At 42.1% G+C, this 22,188-nt stretch overlaps 1 protein-coding gene across 2 annotated transcripts in view; it reads right to left on the bottom strand.

Annotated features, from left to right (window-relative positions):
- The window catches only part of LOC124605540 (methenyltetrahydrofolate synthase domain-containing protein), a 141,989-nt gene that overhangs the window by 60,513 nt on the left and 59,288 nt on the right, over positions 1–22,188 (bottom strand). For both annotated transcript variants that reach the window (XM_047137295.1, XM_047137296.1), the window contains one exon: positions 19,551–19,663. In XM_047137295.1, coding sequence (XP_046993251.1) covers positions 19,551–19,663 — 113 coding nt within the window. The remainder of the gene's footprint in view (positions 1–19,550; positions 19,664–22,188) is intronic.

The following is a 22,188-nucleotide window of genomic DNA, read 5'->3' as shown; positions in this document are numbered from 1 at the left end:
AAAAATTATTCCTCATTAAACTGATCCGAAAATACTGAGCAAGCACTCTTCCATCACCCTCCAGACTTTGTACTAATACCCCTGTCATGATTAGGAGTAATCATTCCCTGTCATCTTTGCCAGATACCCAGGAGAAAAGTACGGACTCCCTGCCTTTCAATTCCTTGATGTTATTAACGAGGTGAATAAATGTTCATCCACTATATGGAGGACCAAGGCAGGTAAAACCTTTTGCATATTCAGATGAGCACAAGCATAATGCTTCTGGGATATAACAGCTTCGAAGATTGGCAAGGGCAGTTCAAGGGAGAGAGCAATAGGATAATGGAAAACCTGAAACTCTCCTGGAGTTGCTACGTCAAGTAAATTACAAAAATCATGTTCCTCATGCATATGCAGTTTCTCAGTCACTTATTCTATATATCACTACTGTTAGACTTTTATAGGAAAGGTGATACGACAGGTATTAATAATTACCGACCAGTCTCACTACTCTTTCCTCAAGGCACTGGGAAGGATTACACACTGAAGAGCCAAAGAAACTGGTACACCAGCCTAATATTGTGTAGGGCCCCACGAGCACGCAGAAGGTCTTGACTAATGTCTACAGTAGTGCTAGAAGGAAATGACACCATGAATCCCGTAGGGCTGTCCATAAATCCATAAGAGTACGAAGGGTGGAGATCTCTTCTTAACAGCACGTTGCAAAGAATTCTGGATATGCTCAATAATGTTCATGTCTGGGGAGTTTGGTGGCCAGCGGAAGTGTTTAAACTCAGAAAAGTGTTCCTGGAGCCACTCTGTAGCAATCCTCGGCATGTGGGGTGTTGCATTGTCCTACTGGAACTGTCCAAATCTGTTGGAATACACACCGGACATGAATCAATGCAAGTGATCGGACAGGATGCTTACGTACATGATGGTGTAATCAGATTTTCAATATCTTTATTAGTTTAAAGTTTAGTATCTGACTGTAAATTATAAAAGTAACACCCAGTAACGAATTTCCAAAATCGAAACGGTTCATCCGATTTTGTTGATCGATGTGTCTTTAGAAAGCTATTAGTGTAAACCTAAACCAGTATGAACTGCAGGCATGTAACTTGAGTAGTACATGATTTATTGGAGATCAAAGTGGCCGGTTACTACTGATCGCATAGGCCATAAGTACTCCAAACTTACACGAAAAAACGGTAGCAGCATGCTTATCAATATATTTATTCGGTGATATATACTATTCATGAATAAATTGGTTAAATATTTACCATGTTTTAGAAAGCACAGAGACATTAGGCTACTGGTCTACTTTTTATTTCTATTCCTTTGATATATGTTTATTTGATTTGTTTATGTATTTAATAATGTGTGTTAGAGAGTGTTTATGGTCCAGCCGTAGGAATGTTTATTTAATTTCAAGTTATTTAAATGTAAATTCAGTATTTCAAATGTGTTTCAATAGGTTTGTGAGTGTGCGTTGGCTTGGAGAAATGGCGGGAGTGCTTTAGCCAATCATAGTGCTCGTTTATGGTGAAACTGTATGGAAGTGGGGGAGGAGCACTGGGTCACACAGGACATGGAGGAATACTGGACAGGACACACAAGAGTGCTGGATGGGAAGCAGAGGAAAGACCTGGAGAGTGGACCAGCTTGTGCATGGTCACGGGAGAAAGAAATATTTCGTAGTGCCGACTTGTGCACTTGTGAGACTTCTGTGGCTTCTGCAGTGAAGTTGTAGTATGCACTTAAAAGTGAATATCTCATGAGCTATGTTGTTGTTCATAACTAATTACATGAAGTAGGAATCTATTGTTGCCCTGTTATTCAACTTATACTTTATTTAACTGCTGGACCATTGACACCAATAAGTGTTTAGCAGTAATAAACGGCAATCTTAAAGGTACCTATGCTATTGAATTCATCATTTAAAGTCATTAAAAACAGTACCTGCAGATTTTATTTACAGAGTACCTCAGCACCTACAGTCTATAATGGAAGAATTTATTGATCAACAGTTGTCTGAGGGCATTATTGAAGAGATGTTGGCTGTCATTTATGGTATTAGGTATTTCCATTATTACCTGTACAGGAGAGAATTTAAAGCTGTAATACACCACACCGCACTGAAGGGGTTACTAAGATTAGAGCATAATTAAAGTATGGGTTCTGAAATCAAGTGAAACTAATTATGAAGTGATATATAAACCACATAAAAGGCACAGCAATGCCTATGGCTTGAGTACTAAAATTGGAGTTGTGCGAGTGGTAGGTAGGATTGCTGAATGGCAAGAAGCACAGGCTGCTGATGCTGACTGCGAGGTATTTAGGACATGGTCACAGTTTACAACTCAAGTTCTTTTGTGCAGGGTGAAAAAGTGCAGACTACGCTTGGTGGTAACTGCAACTTTCAAGGATGAAGTGTTAAAGCAAGCAAATGGCCACATTTTAGTAGGTCACGGAGGTTGGAGAGTAAGTGCTCAATAGGTAACCAGAAAGTTCTGGTGGAGAACAAGGAGACAGGATGCTGGGCAGTATATAAAAAATTGTGCACAATGCGCTGATCTTAGTCATCAATGGTCATTACAAGTTACCAAAAAGCATCCAAACCATTTCAGATAGTGGGAATGGATATTCTACAGCCTTTCAAATACACACCAAAAGCTAAAAAGCTAATCATTATATATTAGCCATGATAGATCACTTTTCACATTCTGTCACAACGGTTGCAACCCAGATCGACAAACAAGTATGATGGCACAGGTCATGGTGAAGAGCTGGCTGCTACAGTTTGGTCTTCTCGACTTATCACAGATAAAGGTATTAATTTTATATCTCACCAGAAGTTAAGTGAGTGTGTTTGAATATCCACGCAATTATTGGTGATTAAAGGTTATAACACTTTTTGGCAACGAGGTCAGATATTTTCACTGCGTTGTGGATTTGTGTGTTCGTGACGGGGCAGACATGGAACAGCTTATGCAAGCGCTCATTGAACAACAAACACAGCTGACGGCTGCTATTCAGGCACAAAAAACACAGCTGACGGCTGCTATTCAGGCGTTGTCGACGTTTCTTACTCATCATCTGTCTTCCTCTTCTCTGCCTCCATTCCCTCCTTACGACGAGGCCGCTGAAGACTGGGAGGATTATGAGAAGCGTTTGCGGCAACACTTCTTGGCTTTCGGCGTAGTCGACATTCCTATGTGTAAGTCGTTATTTCTATCTTGGATTTCCCCACGGATCTATCAGCTGCTATCTCAGTTAGCCCTTCTGCGGGAACCTGTCTCTCTGTCCTTCCAAGAAATGTGTGACTCATTGTCTAACTATTACTGAAAAAACACCCACGTCGTTGCCGCCCGTGTGGCGTTCTACCGGTGTCGTAAACAGCCCCATCAATCTTACCGGGCTTGGGTGGCGGAACTACACAGTCTGAGTACGAAATGTCAGTTTGTCACGGACACTCATCATGAGTCTTATGCTGATTCAATGGTTAGGGATGCTATTCTACGGCTTGCTCCTGATAAAGAAGTTCGGCAACGTGCCCTACAACTGCCAAACCCGTCGTTGTCGGAAGTTCTAAGCATCGCTCAATCCTTTGAAGTGTCTCACGCTGCTGGCGCGCAAATAGACGCGTGGTGTGATGTAGGCGCTGTACAGTCAACTTTCGACACGGACAATTTGCCTGTTTCACAGGAGAACGAAGATGTGGCGGCGGTTCACTCGTGTAAACAACGTCGCGTTGGGCCGCAACGCTCGCAGCGAAAACAGCAACCACAGAAGCAGGTTCGTTCCGCACTTCCTTCTTGTCCACGTTGTTTCATACAGCATGACAGGGCCGCGTGTCCAAAACGTTGGGCCACATGTAATTCATGTACGAAAAAAGGCCGCATTGCTTCTGTGTGTCAGTCCCCTAAAGTTCCTGTTGACGAGGACGAGGCATCGGACATGGATGTTAACTGTGTGCTTTCTCAAACAAATAAGTTGTTTGTTACTGTTCGTTTTCTGAATAAAGACATTCGCATGCAAGTGGACACTGGCTCTGCAGTAACTCTCATTAATTCTCGCACGTATTTGGAGTTAGGCTCCCCTCCCTTGTCTCCAGTTACGCGAAATATGAGAACTTATAATAAACAGAAAATTCCTATCATTGGCCAGTTTGATGCTTCCACTGCGTACAAGTCTGTTGTTAGGCCCCTCACGTTTTATGTGGTGGATCATGTGGGCACTGAAAACCTGTTCGGTTATGATGCCTTCCAGTAGTTCGGGTTCTCCATTGATGACGATGTGCACCTCATATCTGAGGATATTCCATATCAACAGCTGGATGGACTGTGTTCTGAATTTTTGACCGTGTTCTCTGCTGGTCTGGGTCGTGCCAAGGATTTTGAAGCCCACATTACTCTTAAACTTACAGCTCGCCCTAAGTTTTTCCGAGCACGCCCTATTCCGGTGGCGTTGCGCGCACATGTCAAGGCTGGGATAGACAGGTAAACAGCTTCAGGGATTCTCCTTCCTGTTACCTCCAGCGAATGGGCATCGCCAATCGTGGTGGTTTCTAAACCAAACGGGAGTCTGCGATTGTGTGGTGATTTTAAAGCCACTGTCAACGTTCAGAGCCTCATTGACACATATCCTCTTCCTCGTCCTGAGGAGTTATTTACCAAGCTCGCTGGGGGCCAGTTCTTTTCCAAACTTGACTTATCGGAGGCGTACCATCAGTTGCCATTGGATGCTTCTTCCAAGGAATTTCTCAACATCAACACTCCTTGTGGGTTGTATCAGTACCAGCGGTTACCATTTGGCGTCGCTAGCGCGCCGGCCACTTTTCAGCGATTTTTGGAACAGCTCACGGCTTCCGTTCCCGGCTGCATAAACTATCTGGATGACATTGTTGTCACGGGGGCCTCCACTGAGGAGCACCTTCGCAATTTTTTGTTCACTGTTTCGGGTTTTGCATTCGGCTGGGTTGAGGTGCAATCTGGACAAGTCACAGTTCTTCCAACCCTCCATTGTGTATCTTGGTTTCCACTTGTCCCGTGAGGGTATACGTCCTCTACGTCAGCACGTTGCAGCCATTAACGCTCTACCCTGGCCGTCTATGGTCAAAGAACTTCAGGTGTTTCTAGGCAAGATTGCTTATTATCACAAATTCATTCCATCCGCAGCGGCGGTAGCTCATCCTCTGCATCAGCTGTTATGCAAAAACGTCCCTTTCTGTTGGTCCAACGAGTGTGAGCAGGCTTTTGTCCGCCTGAAGGCTCATTTGCAGTCGGCGCCTTGTCTTGCCACATTCCGTCCGAGTCAGCACTTGGTTCTGGTGACTGACGCGTCACAGTATGGCCTAGGGGCTGTTCTCGCCCATCGGTATGAGGATGGGTCGGAACGACCCATCGCCTATGCTTCCAAGACCCTCAACGAAAAGGAGGTGCTTGCTATCATTTACGCTCTAAAAAAGTTCAGCGTTTTTTTTTATGGTTCTAAGTTTCACCTCACCACCGACCACAAGCCGCTGGTCTCTCTGTTCAGCCCACTGGCGTCACTTCCGGATAAGGCAGCTCACCGCCTGCAACACTGGGCCTTATACTTGTCTCGCTTTCACTATGAGATTCACTATCGCCCCACGGCCCAGCACGCCAACACTGACGCATTGTCGCGATTGCCGATGGGCCCCGACCTGGTTTTCAATCGTGATGAACAACTCTGTTTCCACATTGATGAGGAAGAACGTCGTGCGGTCGAGGGTTTTCCGCTTACAGGTTAGCAGGTCGCGTCGGCTACTGCACGGGACCCGGTCCTGCGTCAGGTGATCGGTTTTGTTCAACGGGGTTGGCCGGACAGGACCAAGGGCCGGGCATCGGATCCCCTTCGCAACTACCATGCCTTGTGCCTTCGTCTGTCTGTTCGTGATGGTGTTGTTCTTCTGGCCACGGATGGCGCATCTCCACGGGTCGTGGTGCCAGCCTCTCTTCGCAAAGATGTTCTCAAACTATTGCATGAAGGCCATTGGGGTATTTCTCGGACTAAGTCCCTGGCCCGCAGGCACGTTTATTGGCCCGGTATTTATTCGGACATCGCCCACATGGTTGCTGCGTGTGGTCAGTGTGCTCAACAACTGGCTGCACCTCGTACAATGCCCTCTCCGTGGCCTGATCCGGCGCAGCCATGGGAACGGGTGCACACTGACTTTGCCGGCCCCTTCCTTGGTACTTATTGGGTACTGTTGATTGACGCCTTCTCGAAGTTTCCGTTTGTTGTTCGATGTCCGTCGCCCACCACTGCGGCGGCGACACTGGCTTTGTCCAAAATCTTTGCGCTAGAAGGTCTTCCATCCACGATCGTCAGGGACAATGGCCCTCAGTTCTCTTCGCAGGCCTTCCGTGATTTTTGTACTGGACAAGGGATTCATCATGTTACAGCACCGCCCTTCCATCTGCAATCGAATGGGGAGGTCGAGCGCCTTGTCCGCGCTTTCAAAAGCCAGATGAAAAAATTCCTTAGTGATTTTTCCACAGATGACGCTCTGCTGCAATTTCTGAGTTCTTATCACTTCACACCTCTGGGTGATCACAGCCCTGCTGAACTCTTGCATGGCCGCCAACCGCGCACTCTACTGCACCTGCTTCACCCTGTCAGGCCTTGTGCTGTGTCCCCTAGTGCGGGAAAATACTCGGTGGACGCTGACGTGTGGGCACGAGGGTATGGATCTCACCCTAAATGGATTCCAGGGGTGGTCAAGGCTCTTCGCGGCCGCCGGCTTTGTGAAATACATACGGACGATGGCACGGTTGTTCGCCATTATGACCAGATGTGCCCACGAGTGGTGGCCACGCCGGTGCCACCGCCCCTTCCTTCGGCTCCACCAGCCCGAGAAGCCAGTCCTGTCGCTGCTGCCAATCTACCGTACGTGTTGATGCAGCCGACTTCGCTACCGCTTCCGAGTACGCCGGAACCGGCCCCAGTCGCGACGCCGCCTTCTCCAGGACCCATCTCGCTGGAGCACACCCCCAGGTCCACGACACCTATGGATGCTGCTCCGGAGTTTTCACCCATCATCTCGTCCAGGAGGCACGTTTCATGTACGAGCTTCCGTCCTGGACATTTTCGACCATACTCTCGTGTCTCTCTGCGGGATCTTCTCGGGGCCTCACATGAGGCCATGGATGTCTCCGCACTGTCCATGTCTCCAAGGAAGTGAGTGTTTTTTTTTCAAGGGGGGAAAAGTGTTGTGACAGTGCCACGACATTTAATAGTGCTGCCACGACAGTACGCGCAAACGGCGATAGAGGCGCTCCGCAACTCGGCTGAGCGCGGGAGTGCCGCCTAGCTACGAATGGCGCCGGCCGCATGTCATGGCACGGCAGTCGAATACGAGATACTGAGTTGTTATCATGTAACCAGCTATTGCTTCTAAGTGAGTGTGTTTGAATATCCACACAATTATTGGTGATTAAAGGTTATAACAATCATGTCAGTGCTTAACTCTAAAGCACGTAGCAATGTTGAGCTCTGCTCTTACAAGGTAGTATGCAGTAGAGAGACATCTTCACCTTTAGCCATAGTTAAAACAAAACTGGTGAAAAACAGGGATTCAGTAAAGAAGTTTGTGAAAAAGTCATAGGATGTTGGGCAGGGGTAAAAAGCAAATATAAAAGTGCTCAAATGTCAACAGCAGATAGGATGACATATTAGTAAGTTACTTCAGGGGTGGGACAATGAGTTTTGCTGATGTACGAGATATGTTAAAAAAGAAACTGAAGTTTTACTGTATCAGTTTTACCACTCATTGTACAATATTTTAAGCTCTGTCCCCTTCAAAATAGTCCCCTCTACTACTGGCAATACACCATTTCAATCGTTTCTTCCAGTTCTGGAATGCCTCCTGGAACACATTTTGTAGGATGGTGCACAGGTTTCTCATTGCATTGTCCTGTATGTCCTCTATGGTTTGGGAACAACATCATTTCAAAGTGTTTTTCAGTTTGGGAAACAGGAAAAAGTCTGCTGGTGCTAGGTCTGGAGAATAAGATGGATGGGGCACAATGGGAAAGTGGTATTTTGTTAGATAGCTGCACACAGGGAGTGACATGTGAGCTGGTGCATTCTCAACATTTAAGAATGGTTTTCTCACAATTCACGCCTCTTCCTGTGCACAGCACCCCGTATGCATACTAGGATTCCCTGGTAAACTTCCATGTTACCATTTGACCACGTGGCACAAATTCATGATGGATAATGTCTCTGTAATTTAAAAAAAAAAATAAATAAAATAAATAAATAAATAAATAAAAACCAACATCACCTTGATCTTTGACTGACTCATGCGTGCATTTTTTGGATGAGGTGAACCATTGCACATTCACTGCGACGACTACATCTTCATTTCAGCATCAAAGCCGTACACTCAGGTCACATTGCCTGTTGTGATGTTCTGAAGAAAGTTTTCACTGTCATTAACAGCGGCAAGCTGTTCCTCGCACATTTCAACACAGGACTGATTCTGATCTTCAGTCAACAAATGCAGTACAAGTTTTGCACTGACACGATGCATCTCACATTTTTCACTCAAAATTTGATGGCATGATCCTATGGTGATGCACACTTCCTCAGCAACTTCCTGAACAGTTGAAAAATGATTTCCGCAAATCACAACAGGAACACTGTCCACATGTTCATGATCTGTTGATGTGGAAGGACTTCCATACTTGGAATTATCACAGACAGACATTCTGCCTTGTTGAAAACATTTAAACCACACATAGCACTGCGTGCAACTCCTTCTGTCCTCCCTGTATGCTTGGCTAACCATTTGAAATGTCTCTGTGAAGGTTTTGCCAAGTTTGTAGCTGAATTTCACACACACATATTGTTCTTCAAGCTCCTTCATTGCACTAATCTAACGAGCAGGCTCTACATGTGATTAATTGAGTGGCGGTGGTTTGCTTACTAATTTTCTGAGCGACACGAGGCAAATGGCAGTTTGTTGTCTAAACCCGCCGCTAGGTGCACTCAGTAGCCGCAGTGCACTCTTTTACTGGTTGGTGTGCTATTTCAAAAGTTCGGTTTCTTTTTGAATACATCTCATATACCTATACACCAAAGGGTAAGACAAATAAACTCTTAATCTGATGTTAGGGAACATGTTAAGTCACAGAGACGACATTACCTGTCAATATCAAGTTCTGGTCACCAGTGGAAACTTCCACTGTCCATGTGGTATCTGTTAAGCCATTTAAAGGAACTGTGGACACTTTGCTGCAAGTACCAGCATCATCATTAGTACAGTGTGTTAAATCTTGGGTAGAGGGGAAAAGAGTGGAAGTTGATGATGACCAAGGTATACATGAAGTGCCTTATGCACTTATATCACTTCAGCAAACAGCAGTGTAACATGGTTTGGATAATATGTGAGGTAGTTTTGTCACTGTTGTAATATATTTGGGGTATAGTATGAGTTTGTTTATGTTACTGTTAAGCATTACTGTATTTTGGGAGTTCCAATAGTGTCTTTATAGGCTGTAAGTGAGCAGGAACTGGAGTGCTGTCAAACAGTATGAATGCACTAGCAAATTGTGTATGCACACTGCTGAGAATGTCCAGGATCAATATTGTAATCCTGATGATTCTACACCTCTCTGGGGGAGGGGGAGGGGGGAGGGGGGAGAAGTAGTAGGTGCACTACAAAACCAGCTACTCAAAGCAGGAGTGTTATTTTCCAAATACATGGACGTTTTGTTAACTACTCACCAGCAGACATTAAGGTTGACCTGTAACACATGAGATGTGAGGAATGAGATATGTAAGTTAAAGGAATCATTTACAGAGTTGCATGAAGAAGCAGAGAACAGAGGAGTATTAACGGAAGTGCAAGGAGAATATCACAGCTTACGACATTCATACAAAACATTGAGAAAGCAGTTACGTCCGTAATGGACTTGATACCATGAACACTGATGCAGAGAAAGAGAGGATGGTTAGCACAATGGATAATAATGACACTTAGGAGTTGAACAGAATGTTAGAAGAAGTACAAGCAGTAGCTGATGCTTACAGGGCAAATGTGGAATGGCATATCACACAGTTGTCAAATTTAGAGCTGGATGTGTTGAATGTCATCAGAAAGAAAGTATATGAAGAATATTGTAGGAACAAATTGGACAGAATGGAGACTAACTACATTTTAATGGATGGAAGAACTGCTGTAGCAGTGTTACTACACTCCCTGGTAGACAGCTTGAGTGAAGCATGGATGGAAGTAGCAACATTGCAAGAAGCAGTTTATCAAGCAGCACATGGACTATTGAGTCTTACATTGTTGCCACCACAACAGCTCTTAGCTAGACCACAGACAAGTACGGCAAAAGTTAACAGCAGATTTTCAGCATATAGTGGGACCACAAGAGAACGGAGTTTGTCACTATTTCACAACACGTGAACAATTGGAACTAACATGGATGGAGCAAGACAACATGTGTTGGTGCAGTTTCCAGTGGTGAGTATGAATGCACATTAATGACACTTCACAGTTCACTCCTAGCCAGGGAAATGGGAAGTTTTAGGAAAACTGGTATGAGTAAAGACACAACAAGTGTTGCTAGTTTCAGAATGGAAGGAAACCTTCAAATTGATGCAGCAGAAGAGCTATGATGGTGCCAAGAGATAAAATATTATAGTCTGTCAGACCAGTAAGCAGGCATGTGAAATACAACTGTTTCTGGGTAAGACAAAAACAGCTAAATGTCTGAGAGAAATGCTGTCACCAAATCCTTGTTTTCAGAAAGCAGACGTGCATTGGGTTTACTCAGTGTTTTCTCCTGCTACAAGCAAGGAAAGCCAAAGGGCAAGATGAGGATGGAATTGTGTGATACCTTAATGCTAGTTAATGGTATGATTTTAGACACAGTGGGCATGACATTCCGTTTCCAGGCTACTGTCACTTGAAAAACTCTCACCACATTTGGAGTCACAAAAAATAGCAGTCAAGTTTAGGCTTATTCTGTTCACCTACATCACGCATTCTCTGACAGCCAATGAGCGTTCAGTACTGTTCTGAGTGCTCTGCTGTGAATTTCGTAGCTAATGCAAGCACTGAGTGTGACTGTAACAAGTTGTTCAGTGAATTTATATCCCGTTTGTTGCAAGGTGTCATCATTGTGGGTGGTGGTAAGTGATAAATTCTGCACAAGCAAATGAGAGATATTATTTGTAGGAGGTATGCTTTCTTCAAGTGAAAAGCAAACACATGCATGTATCACAACTGTCACTTGGAATCACCAACAATGCAATCCCCATCCATGCCTTGACAAGTGTGAACCACCATCGTTCGTAGATCGGACTATAAATATGAGAGAGCCTTTGCTGTTTTGGCTGGAGAGCCACTAGATATAATGCCAACCCAGACTTTTTCAAATGAGTCCCTGAAACCAGACTTCTTTTTTTCTTTGGTAGTGGCAACGGCAGAACAAAATAAACAGCTGTCCTCAGATAGCCATCTGTAATACCTTATTGCATAACCAAGGCAAAGGATGACATCTGTTATTACAATTGAGAGTGCTCCTCCGGATCTGGCAGGCTGGTTGCTGACCAGCCAGTCCTACTGGTGTCAGCATAGTGCTATGGCTGGCCCTGGTGTGAAGCTTGGAGTGGGTACTGCTGGCATCCAGTGAAGGCTGCAGCTATTGCCTGGTATGTTGTTGCACTGCAGACTCAGTAGGAGCCCGGCATGGGCTGTAGCACAAGATTGGCAGAAGCACAGTGGGAAGCTGCTGTGTGGGCTTGGCAGGAGCCTGGTAATACTGCAGCATCAACTTGATTGAAGGCCGAAACGGAGAGGCAGCAAGAGCTGAGCAGGATAACAAAGCAGCAACATTGACTCGGCAGAATCTCGACACAAGCTGCAATATCAATGCATTGGAAGCCCATCAGGAATGACAGCATTGGTGAAGCTGAAGAGCAAGCATCGGTGAAGCTGAAGAGCCGATGTCAGCATTTGCAGGGTCAGTGCCCAATGGGAATGTTGCTCAACAAATGGCAGCCACCTGAGGTGTGACGATGCTGATCGGTCAGCAAGGTGTGCGGTATGGCCTGATTGATGGGACATGAGATGTGACTAGTGTAAAGCCCAGAGAGGCACCCATCAGCCTGCTGGCAGTTGTGTTGCTACCTATACAGGCAGGTAGACATATCCATGGATACAGACAAGTGACTGCAAATGAAGAACAGTTCCGTGATCACAGTGTGCCTATGGCCTATGCAGCTAGACTACTCACAGGTGTGGAAACAACAAATAGCATACGACAACAAGATATCATTCACCTGTAGATGAGTTATGGGTGGCACACAGGCACATGTAAACAATCATAAACTTGTACTGTTTCCATTATTTTTCATTTATAAGTGAGTGAGTGTTTGTGTTTATAGTAGAATATGCCTATATGCCTATGCACAAACTGTCACTCATCTGCAGGTAAGTTGTTTCCCTTCCTAATTCCTCCCCCCCCCCCCCCCCCCCCCTACATGAATGGTCTGCTAATCACAAAAGTTGTTCTTTGTCTGTCTTGTTGCATGTTTATTTTCTAATGAAATAAGATGCAATGGCTTTGATAGTCATAGAATAAGGCTGTCAGACTGATGAACCATTGAATGAGACAGGCGTGGATGACCAATCCTTTACAAATGTGTTTTGTGTGCTGAATAATCCTCCTAAGTACAACATGGTAGTGCTGTATCACATTACAGACACATATAGAGATCAAATAACTAAAAATACATCTTTAATGTGTTTTGGTCCCCTATATTGCAAGAATGTGAGTGTTCTCCTCCTACCATATGTTCATTTACAATACTTGGCCAATAAATATCTCATCTGTAGTGCCATATGGTTTTCTACAAAGTCAGAAATGGTTAATGCTGTCAGAGAGAAAGAAGTACGAGTGACATGATTTTAAATGTTATTGTACTGCAGGAGATTGTAACGCAGCATGTGATATGTTTAGATACTACTTTGTGACCTACCAAGACATGTACACTCACTGAAGCATTTCTTGGTGTCACTGTTACAGTATTTTATTCCTTACTGATATTCTGGGATGCTGCAACTATTTTTTGTGGCAACTGCATACAGGGATGTAATTAGAAGATGACACATGAAACTGCAGCTTGTTTCAGTGTGCTGTCTATATAAAACAGTCTATACTACATTGCCATTTCAGCACTGTCATTACAGTACCTGTAGGATACAAGATGGCCATGAGTATGGAAGTCGCTAATTTTAACACGAGAAATAGTTATAGTTATGTAGTTAAAAAGAAAACCTGTGAAAATTGTAAAGCTGAAATTACAACCCTAAACAAACGAATTTCAAGCCTACAATTCATAGTCAATAATTTAAAAAGGGAAATAGCTGGACTGAAGAAAGAAATCGGCGAAGTACAAACAGTGGAAAATTCGTGTGAAGTGAAACAAGATACACATGATAAATCATCCGAGTGGATAGCAGTGTCGCAAAAAGTTTGGTCTCAAATCATGAAAACTGTTAAAAGTGTTACTTTCTTAGAAAAAAACAAATATGATGTCTTGTATCATAACGAGTGTACAACTGATCGTGACGTTGTAAAAACCTGCAATCCGGACACCAACAGTAAACTTGGAAACAGTGGTAAGGGCAAACACGTATCATTAAGGAAAAAGTGTGGTATTCTCTTGCTTGCCGACAGCCACGGCAGAAAGCTATCAAGCATGCTCCGAGAGAAAAATCGAGAAACGGCAGTGACTAGCATAGTGAAATCTGGAGTGGGAACACACCATGTCGTAGACACTGATCTTCAGATGAACACAATACAGGATAATGACTTTATAGTATGTATAGTGGGTTCGAATGACATAGCTAAAAATGAAGCCGATGCCTGCATTAAAACGCTACAGAACTTTCTAAAAGTGAATAAATCTAGGAACACAATAGTAGCCACTGTGCCTCATAGACATGACCTAATTTACAGATCGTGTGTTAATAAAGAAATTAGGAAAACTAACATCAAAATTGAGAAATTGTGTGCAGAATACGCAAAGTGCGATGTACTGGACGTAAGTAAACTACATCGAAACCTACACACCAAACACGGAATGCACCTTAATTACAACGGAAAAAGTGTTATGTGCGATCACATCAGTGAAATAATTAAAGAAAGACTATTACGAAATAGATCAGTCTATCAGCTTCCTGAAAGACTTACAAGCAAAAATGAGGAAAGCAAATTCGACAAAAACGAAGAAAGCAGGAAAGAGGAGACATCAGAAGATCCACAAAGGACTGCAGCAGCCACACCTGTAAGAGTTAATTTAAGACCAAGGCGGAATATACCCAAGGAGGAGGATTTTTTCTATCCCCCTCTGAGAAAAGAAAAAACTTAGCATCACCAAACAAGTTAAAGATACCATCATCAAACAAGTTAAAGATACACCATAAAACTTGCAAAGGACTCCATCAGCAAATTGTAGTAAATAAGGTAAAGTCTGAAGCTCCTCACCAATGTGTAAAAAAATTAAAAAAAAAAAAAAATCCTTGATCTAAAAGTATACATCCATAATGTACAAGGGCTCAAAACCAAACTTAATGAATTAGAAATTTTGTTATCAAGTGCAAGTGAACTGTCAGATACACAGATATTATGTATTAATGAACATTTCATGAGGTCTTTTGAAATAGAAAGTGTTGTGATACCAAATTTTAAACTCGTAGGTCACTTCTCAAGAACATCTTACAAAGGTGGAGGTAGTTGCATATTTGTAAAAGACAACATTACTGCTACACCTCTTGATATTTGCAATTCTTATAGTATTGAAAAAGATATAGAACTGTCAGGTATAGAGATTACAGATCTAAATGTTTATATAATAGCACTTTACAGGTCACCCTCTGGTAACATAGGGACTTTCTACAAAAATCTAGCACCAGTAATAGAAAATCTAAGTAAAAGAAAAGCATATAGTGTTCTAATATGTGGTGACTATAATATAGATTTTCTCTCAGAAAACTCTAGCCATCTAAGCATTAAAAATTTTATGAACAGCTACAACCTAGACCTAATGGTTAACATTCCAACCAGGATAACAAATCACAGTACCACTTGTCTGGATCAGGTAGCAAGTAATATAAATTGTATTGTATCCTCCATCAAACTAGGATTTTCAGACCACAATGCATTAATTATGCAGGTCTGGCTGCAAAATAACAGTCACAAACACAATAAAATCACTGTACAGAGGAGAAACTTCAATAAAACCCACATGCATACTTTCCTCTTTGATATACAAAATGAAAACTGGCAAAATGTATATGAGGCTCAAACAGGAGACAGCAAATATGAAGCATTCTTGGATATTTTCTGTTATTATTTTAATTGCCACTTTCCCTTACAAACAAAATGTATCAACAAAGATAGAAAACTCTCCAGCTGGATCACCCCAGGAATCATTAGATCATCACAAAGAAAAAGAGAACTTTTTTACATGAGCAAATCCAAACTAGGCAGTAGTGAAGCATTTAAGTCATACTTTACTCTATATAAAAAGATATTAAGGAACGTAGTAAATGCAGCCAAAAAGCTACAGAATGATAACTACCTCAAATTGCCATTGAATAAGAGCAAAAGCATGTGGCAACTTATTAATATGAATACTAATAGAGGAAAACAGCTACAAAGTGATATTAGCTTAAAAATAAATGGAAAATTAGTCTCCAGTGGGACAGAAACAGCAGAGGAATTCGATAACTACTTTACAGAAACAGTAGAAAACCTGGCTAACCATCTTAAAAATAGCTGTCCCTTACAACTAGAACCAAACTTATGCTCTGAGACTCTATTTTTTAAGGCCTACATCTGAAATTGAAATAGAAAAGACACTTCATAGCAAAATTTTAAAAAAATCATCTGCTGGACAAGATCAAATCCCATGCTTCCTCCTTCATAATTGCAGTAACTTTATCAGTAAACCCCTAGCCCACATAATAAACTTCTCATTCCTGAATGGTACATTTCCTGGTATGCTCAAAATTGCAAAAATTATACCTGTCCACAAAAAAGGAAGCAAAGAGGATCCCAGTAATTATCGACCCATTGCACTGCTTTCAACTTTTAGTAAAGTATTTGAATATATAATGGTCACCAGAATCATGTCCTTTCTAGACAAAGAAAATACCCTGTCACCTGCTCAGTTCGGCTTCCAAAGTAAGAAAGCTACAACTGATGCAGTACAAGAATTTCTAGATTATGCACTGGAGCTTGTGGACAAAAAACTCCCAGCCATTGGTATCTTCCTAGATCTAACAAAGGCATTCAACATGGTTAATCATAGTATACTTCTGCAAAAGATGCATTCCTATGGAATAAGAGGAAATGCCTATGACTGGTTTAAAAGCTATCTGGAAGATCGACAGCAGTATGTCGAATTAAATGAAACTAAGCTCTCAGGTATAGCTAGCACTGTACATTCCTCCATACATACCATAAAGCAAGGCGTTCCCCAAGGCTCCGTCCTGAGCCCCTTGCTGTTCTTACTTTACATAAATGACCTTCCTCACAGCCTACCAAACACAAAAACCCTTTTATTTGCTGACGACACATCTATACTCGTATTTGCGCCCGAACAAATTCTCCAATCTAATATAAAGGGTGTTTAAAAAATGACCGGTATATTTGAAACGGCAATAAAAACTAAACGAGCAGCGATAGAAATACACCGTTTGTTGCAATATGCTTGGGACAACATTACATTTTCAGGTGGACAAACTTTCGAAATTACAGTAGTTACAATTTTCAACAACAGATGGCACTGCAAGTGATGTGAAAGATATAGAAGACAACGCAGTCTGTGGGTGCGCCATTCTGTACGTCGTCTTTCTGCTGTAGGCGTGTGCTGTTCACAACGTGCAAGTGTGCTGTAGACAACATGGTTTATTCCTTAGAACAGAGGATTTTTCTGGTGTTGGAATTCCACCGCCTAGAACACAATGTTGTTGCAACAAGACGAAGTTTTCAACGGAGGTTTAATGTAACCAAAGGACCGAAAAGCGATAAAATAAAGGATCTGTTTGAAAAATTTCAACGGACTGGGAATGTGGCGGATGAACATGCTGGAAAGGTAGGGCGACCGCGTACGGCAACCACAGCGGGCAACGCGCAGCTAGTGCAGCAGGTGATCCAACAGCGGCCTCGGGTTTCCGTTCGCCGTGTTGCAGCTGCGGTCCAAATGACGCCAACGTCCACGTATCGTCTCATGCGCCAGAGTTTACACCTCTATCCATACAAAATTCAAACGCAGCAACCCCTCAGCGCCGCTACCATTGCTGCACGAGAGACATTCGCTAACGATATAGTGCACAGGATTGATGACGGCGATATGCATGTGGGCAGCATTTGGTTTACTGACGAAGCTTATTTTTACCTGGACGGCTTCATCAATAAACAGAACTGGCGCTTATGGGGAACCGTAAAGCCCCATGTTGCAGTCCCATCGTCCCTGCATCCTCAAAAGGTACTGGTCTGGGCCGCCATTTCTTCCAAAGGAATCATTGGCCCATTTTTCAGATCCGAAACGATTACTGCATCACGCTATCTGGACATTCTTCGTGAATTTGTGGCGGTACAAACTGCCTTAGACAACACTGCGAACACCTCGTGGTTTATGCAAGATGGTGCCCGGCCGCATCGCACGGCCGACGTCTTTAATTTCCTGGATGAATATTTCGATGATCGTGTGATTGCTTTGGGCTATCCGAAACACACAGGAGGCGGCGTGGATTGGCCTCCCTATTCGCCAGACATGAACCCCTGTGACTTCTTTCTGTGGGGACACTTGAAAGACCAGGTGTACCGCCAGAATCCAGAAACAATTGAACAGCTGAAGCAGTACATCTCATCTGCATGTGAAGCCATTCCGTCAGACACGTTGTCAAAGGTTTCGGGTAATTTCATTCAGAGACTACGCCATATTATTGCTACGCATGGTGGATATGTGGAAAATATCGTACTATAGAGTTTCCCAGACCGCAGCGCCATCTGTTGTTGAAAATTGTAACTACTGTAATTTCTAAAGTTTGTCTGCCTGAAAATGTACTGTTGTCCCAAGCATATTGCAACAAACGGTGTATTTCTATCACTGCTTGTTTAGTTTTTATTGCTGTTTCAAATATACCGCTCATTTTTGAAACACCCTGTAGATAGGACCACAGATCAAATAAGTCAATGGCTTCAAAGTAACATGCTGCTGCTTAATGCAAAAAAGACAATTGGAATAACCTTTCACACTGCCCAAAACAGAAATCCATTACTACCAACTATATCACTGGAAAAAAATAATGTTAAACTTGAAAATGAAATAAAATTTTTGGGGGTCACTATTACTGATACGCTCACATGGAAAAGGCACATTGACGTTACCAGCACAAAACTTAGTAAAATATGCTTCATGATTAGATCAATAAGGAACGTCACTATCACAAGTACCCTAACCACAATGTACCATGCACTCTTTCACTCTGTACTTAACTACGGAATCATCTTCTGGGGCCAAAATTCTGAATCAATTAAGATATTCAAACTGCAAAAGAAGATAGTCAGAATAATTATGTTCAAAAAACAAAGAGACACTAGTAAACCATTATTTAAGAAACTAAATATTTTGCCCCTCCCATGCCAATACATACTAGAATTATTACTCTTTACCAAAAAAGTATCAACAAAATTAGCAAAAATATGGATTACCACGATTATGACACAAGATCAAAAACCTCTCTAAGAATACTTCCCCACTCAACAAAACTGTACAGTGATGGTGTCAAGTGCATGGGAATAAAATTATATAATCATCTTCCAACTTTTATACAAGAAAACCAAGAAATAAATAAATTCAAACAGACAGTGAAATCTCTTTTAATAAAAGACTAGGAATATTTGGAATCAAAATTGTCTTAGTGCATGATAATGTATCAAAGCTGAATGTTGTTAAGTCACATCATGTAACAATTCTCTGTAAAGCTGTAACTTTAAGTAACATAATTTTGTAGGTAATGTAAAATAATCATTCTTCTGTGTTCTTGTTTACTATTTTAGACTCCTGTAAACTGTATATTTGTATTGACTTACCCCATATCAGCTGTACAAGCCATTGTACTGATCTGAGCTACGGGACAAATAATAAATAAATAAATAAAACATTTGCATCATGTTTCCATTCTAATGTGTGAAGACATATAGCACATTGCTTGACAGTGCAGTATCACAATGGGTAATAGTAATAGTCAAGGACTTAGCATATGCACATCCCTCTATGGTACAACAATGTTGGCAGTTTATTCAATCGGTGCTACATTAAATTGTTTGTGCTGGAATCTGATATGATGACACCATACTTAAAGTGTAACTTCCATCTAGTCTATGTGTAAGTCTATTATTTTTACGGTGCAACGAAAAACTAGATTTTATTATTATGGACTGGCACTTCTCAAAGGTCTCCGAGACAGTTATTAAATGCTTATAGAAATTATGTTCCTTTAGTACCTGGCAGTCATGAACAGTTGTTATTATTACAGTGTCATCATCTACAGCATGCATTCCAACCATCATGGCAAATTCAAGGTCTGCATATCCTTCACCTTTTCCTATTCTGTGTCCTGCAACAATGAAATAAAAATAAGAGACATTGCATTAAATCATGCACATAATCAGTTCTAAACTATGAAATACTGATTTACATGGGTAGCCTAAATTTTGAGCTAACATTTCATGCAATCAATCTAAATTTCTTTACAGTACTTTAAACTCTGCAGTAATTCCAAAGTATGTAATAGTTTCTGCCTGAATATTTCTTTTCTTGTCAATAAGGAGTACAATGTTGTCTGACTGTTGCTAAAAGTAAAACAGTGCCAAATACTAGGAATTATTTTTCCTTTCTTCTTATTTGTAAATATGAACCTTTTGGTATACGATGATGGGACACAACTTTATGATGACGCACAGCATATTGTCTTGCCTGAATTACACGAAACAGTTGTAATTTGTCATATGAGAAATTTTTATGTACTTCTATTAGCCCAGATCTGGATGGTATGGAATTTCTTTAAGCAAATCACATTATCATGCACAGGTGATTCACACATCATTTGGAGCCCCCACTGCAATAAAATTTCCTCTGGAACCTATAATCCTACCATCCTCTCGTAGTATGATAAGCAGCCATAAGAAAAAAGGCAAAAGGAGAAGGGAAAAATGAAATGAGTCTAATCAAAGGTCCTTGTTATTCATATATTAGATACAATGATGGGCATCTAACTAGATCTTAGAAGGGGATCTCATGGACTGGCCTTCTTTGATTTTTCTTCGTAATTAATAAGAGCTGAAGGTCGGTGCCTGAGCATAAATTACTTCGTCAAAAACACTGGGAAGTCCACGGCTCGTGGTCTTGCGGTAGCGTTCTCGCTTCCCGCGCATGGGGTCCTGGGTCCGATTCCCGGCGGGGTCAGGGATTTTCTCTGCCTCTAGATGACTGGGTGTTGTGTGTCTTTCCTCATCATTTCATCATCATTGACTCACAAGTTGCCGAAGTGGTGTCAGCTAAAAAAGGACTTGCAATTTCGGCGACCGAACACCCCGCATGGGGTCTCCAGGCCAAGAATGCCGTATGATCATTTCATTTCACTGGGAAGGGGGTGGGGGACTTTGAACATAAAAGATGTTACTTTTATTAAAAGAAATTATGATTCAATTTTTGTTATTAACATCTAAATTTGATAATAAATATAGAATTCAAATGAAAGGAAAAAAGTTGGTTCTATCAAGAATGCTACACAAACAAATAATTCTGTTAACAAAAACTCAAAAATGCTCTACAGGTTGTATATGGTGGTGTACAGAAATGTTTGAAGTTGTTTCCTTCGAGTGTTTATGAAAAGTGCATCATACTGCTTTAGGAAACTGAAGTTAGTATTGACCTTCAAACCTTATAAGTTGAATAAAATCAAAGTGGGCCTGTCAAAGAGGTCCCCATACATTGGTGAGGAAATATATTACAACAACAATGTTGCGAATGTTTGAATTTAATATGGAGATAAAATTTTATATCTGACTCATGGTTTTCAGTTATATTTTAACATACCTCTGCCACAACATTTAATCCAGTTTCCATATTTCCTTCAGATGAAACTGTTTTTATAAACTCTGAAATCATGGTAAAGGAGTTTTAATAAACCTTCTAATTTGCAACTGGTTAGCTGCTTACTATTTCTGCAAGATTATTCATAATTATATCCCCTAAGCTTTTAGTTGAGTTTACAACTTTCAGATTTGTTTTATTTACCAAGTAACTGAAATTTAGCAGATTCCTTTTAGCGTGTGGCGCTGATGATGTTGACACCAGCATCGATGTATGTTTGTCTCTAGACTCACAGCATCGTCTTTGGACGCTAAGCTAATATTATCTTTGCTCTCTTCTGCCATGTTCAGTTCTTTGTAAGCCTTTGATGTGTTTAGGTGAATAAACGAACTACTGCAAAATGGCAGTGTTGTTTGGTGTAACCGACCCAAACTTCTCCTCACTGGTGACCCCAAGTTGTAACGTCATCCGTTCTCGCCATTTTACTGTGTCCACGACCTCCGCGTCAGTTATTTTCGCGTGTATTACATCGACACAGCATTCGAACAATGACTTCGGCCCAACGCCTTACACCGGATTTTGTGATCAACATGAATCGTGTTGTGGGCGATGTACACCCACCAGGATTGCAACACGATGCCTCTCACTCGATGATTACGCTGATTTCACCAGACGTTTTCGAGCCTGCAACAATAAGTGAGCTTAGGAGTGTGCATGACTCCGGCTATCAGACGCCTTTGTTCCCACCACATGTGCCCTCCCTCATTGACTATGCAGCTACTTATTATGGATCTCCGTGCAGTGCGAGACCAACGCCAATTTCTGCAAATGCTTCGTTGGACAACCTACAACCGCCAGGACAACGATTTGCCGCACTGCAATCTGTGCAGTACCACGCGGATACCTGCCACGTGGCTGGAAGTGCTTCGTTCACAGGTCAACCTACTCAGCATTCGACCACGCCTGTGCCTGCCTCGGTTCAGCAACAGCACTTGCCTTCCTATTTCGATACCTTGGCCTGCAACAGGAACAATAACTTGTTATCTG

This window comes from Schistocerca americana, chromosome 3 (genome assembly GCF_021461395.2).
Source record: "Schistocerca americana isolate TAMUIC-IGC-003095 chromosome 3, iqSchAmer2.1, whole genome shotgun sequence".
Classification (NCBI taxonomy): domain Eukaryota; kingdom Metazoa; phylum Arthropoda; class Insecta; order Orthoptera; family Acrididae; genus Schistocerca; species Schistocerca americana.
This window is presented reverse-complemented; position numbering and strand designations above follow the sequence as displayed.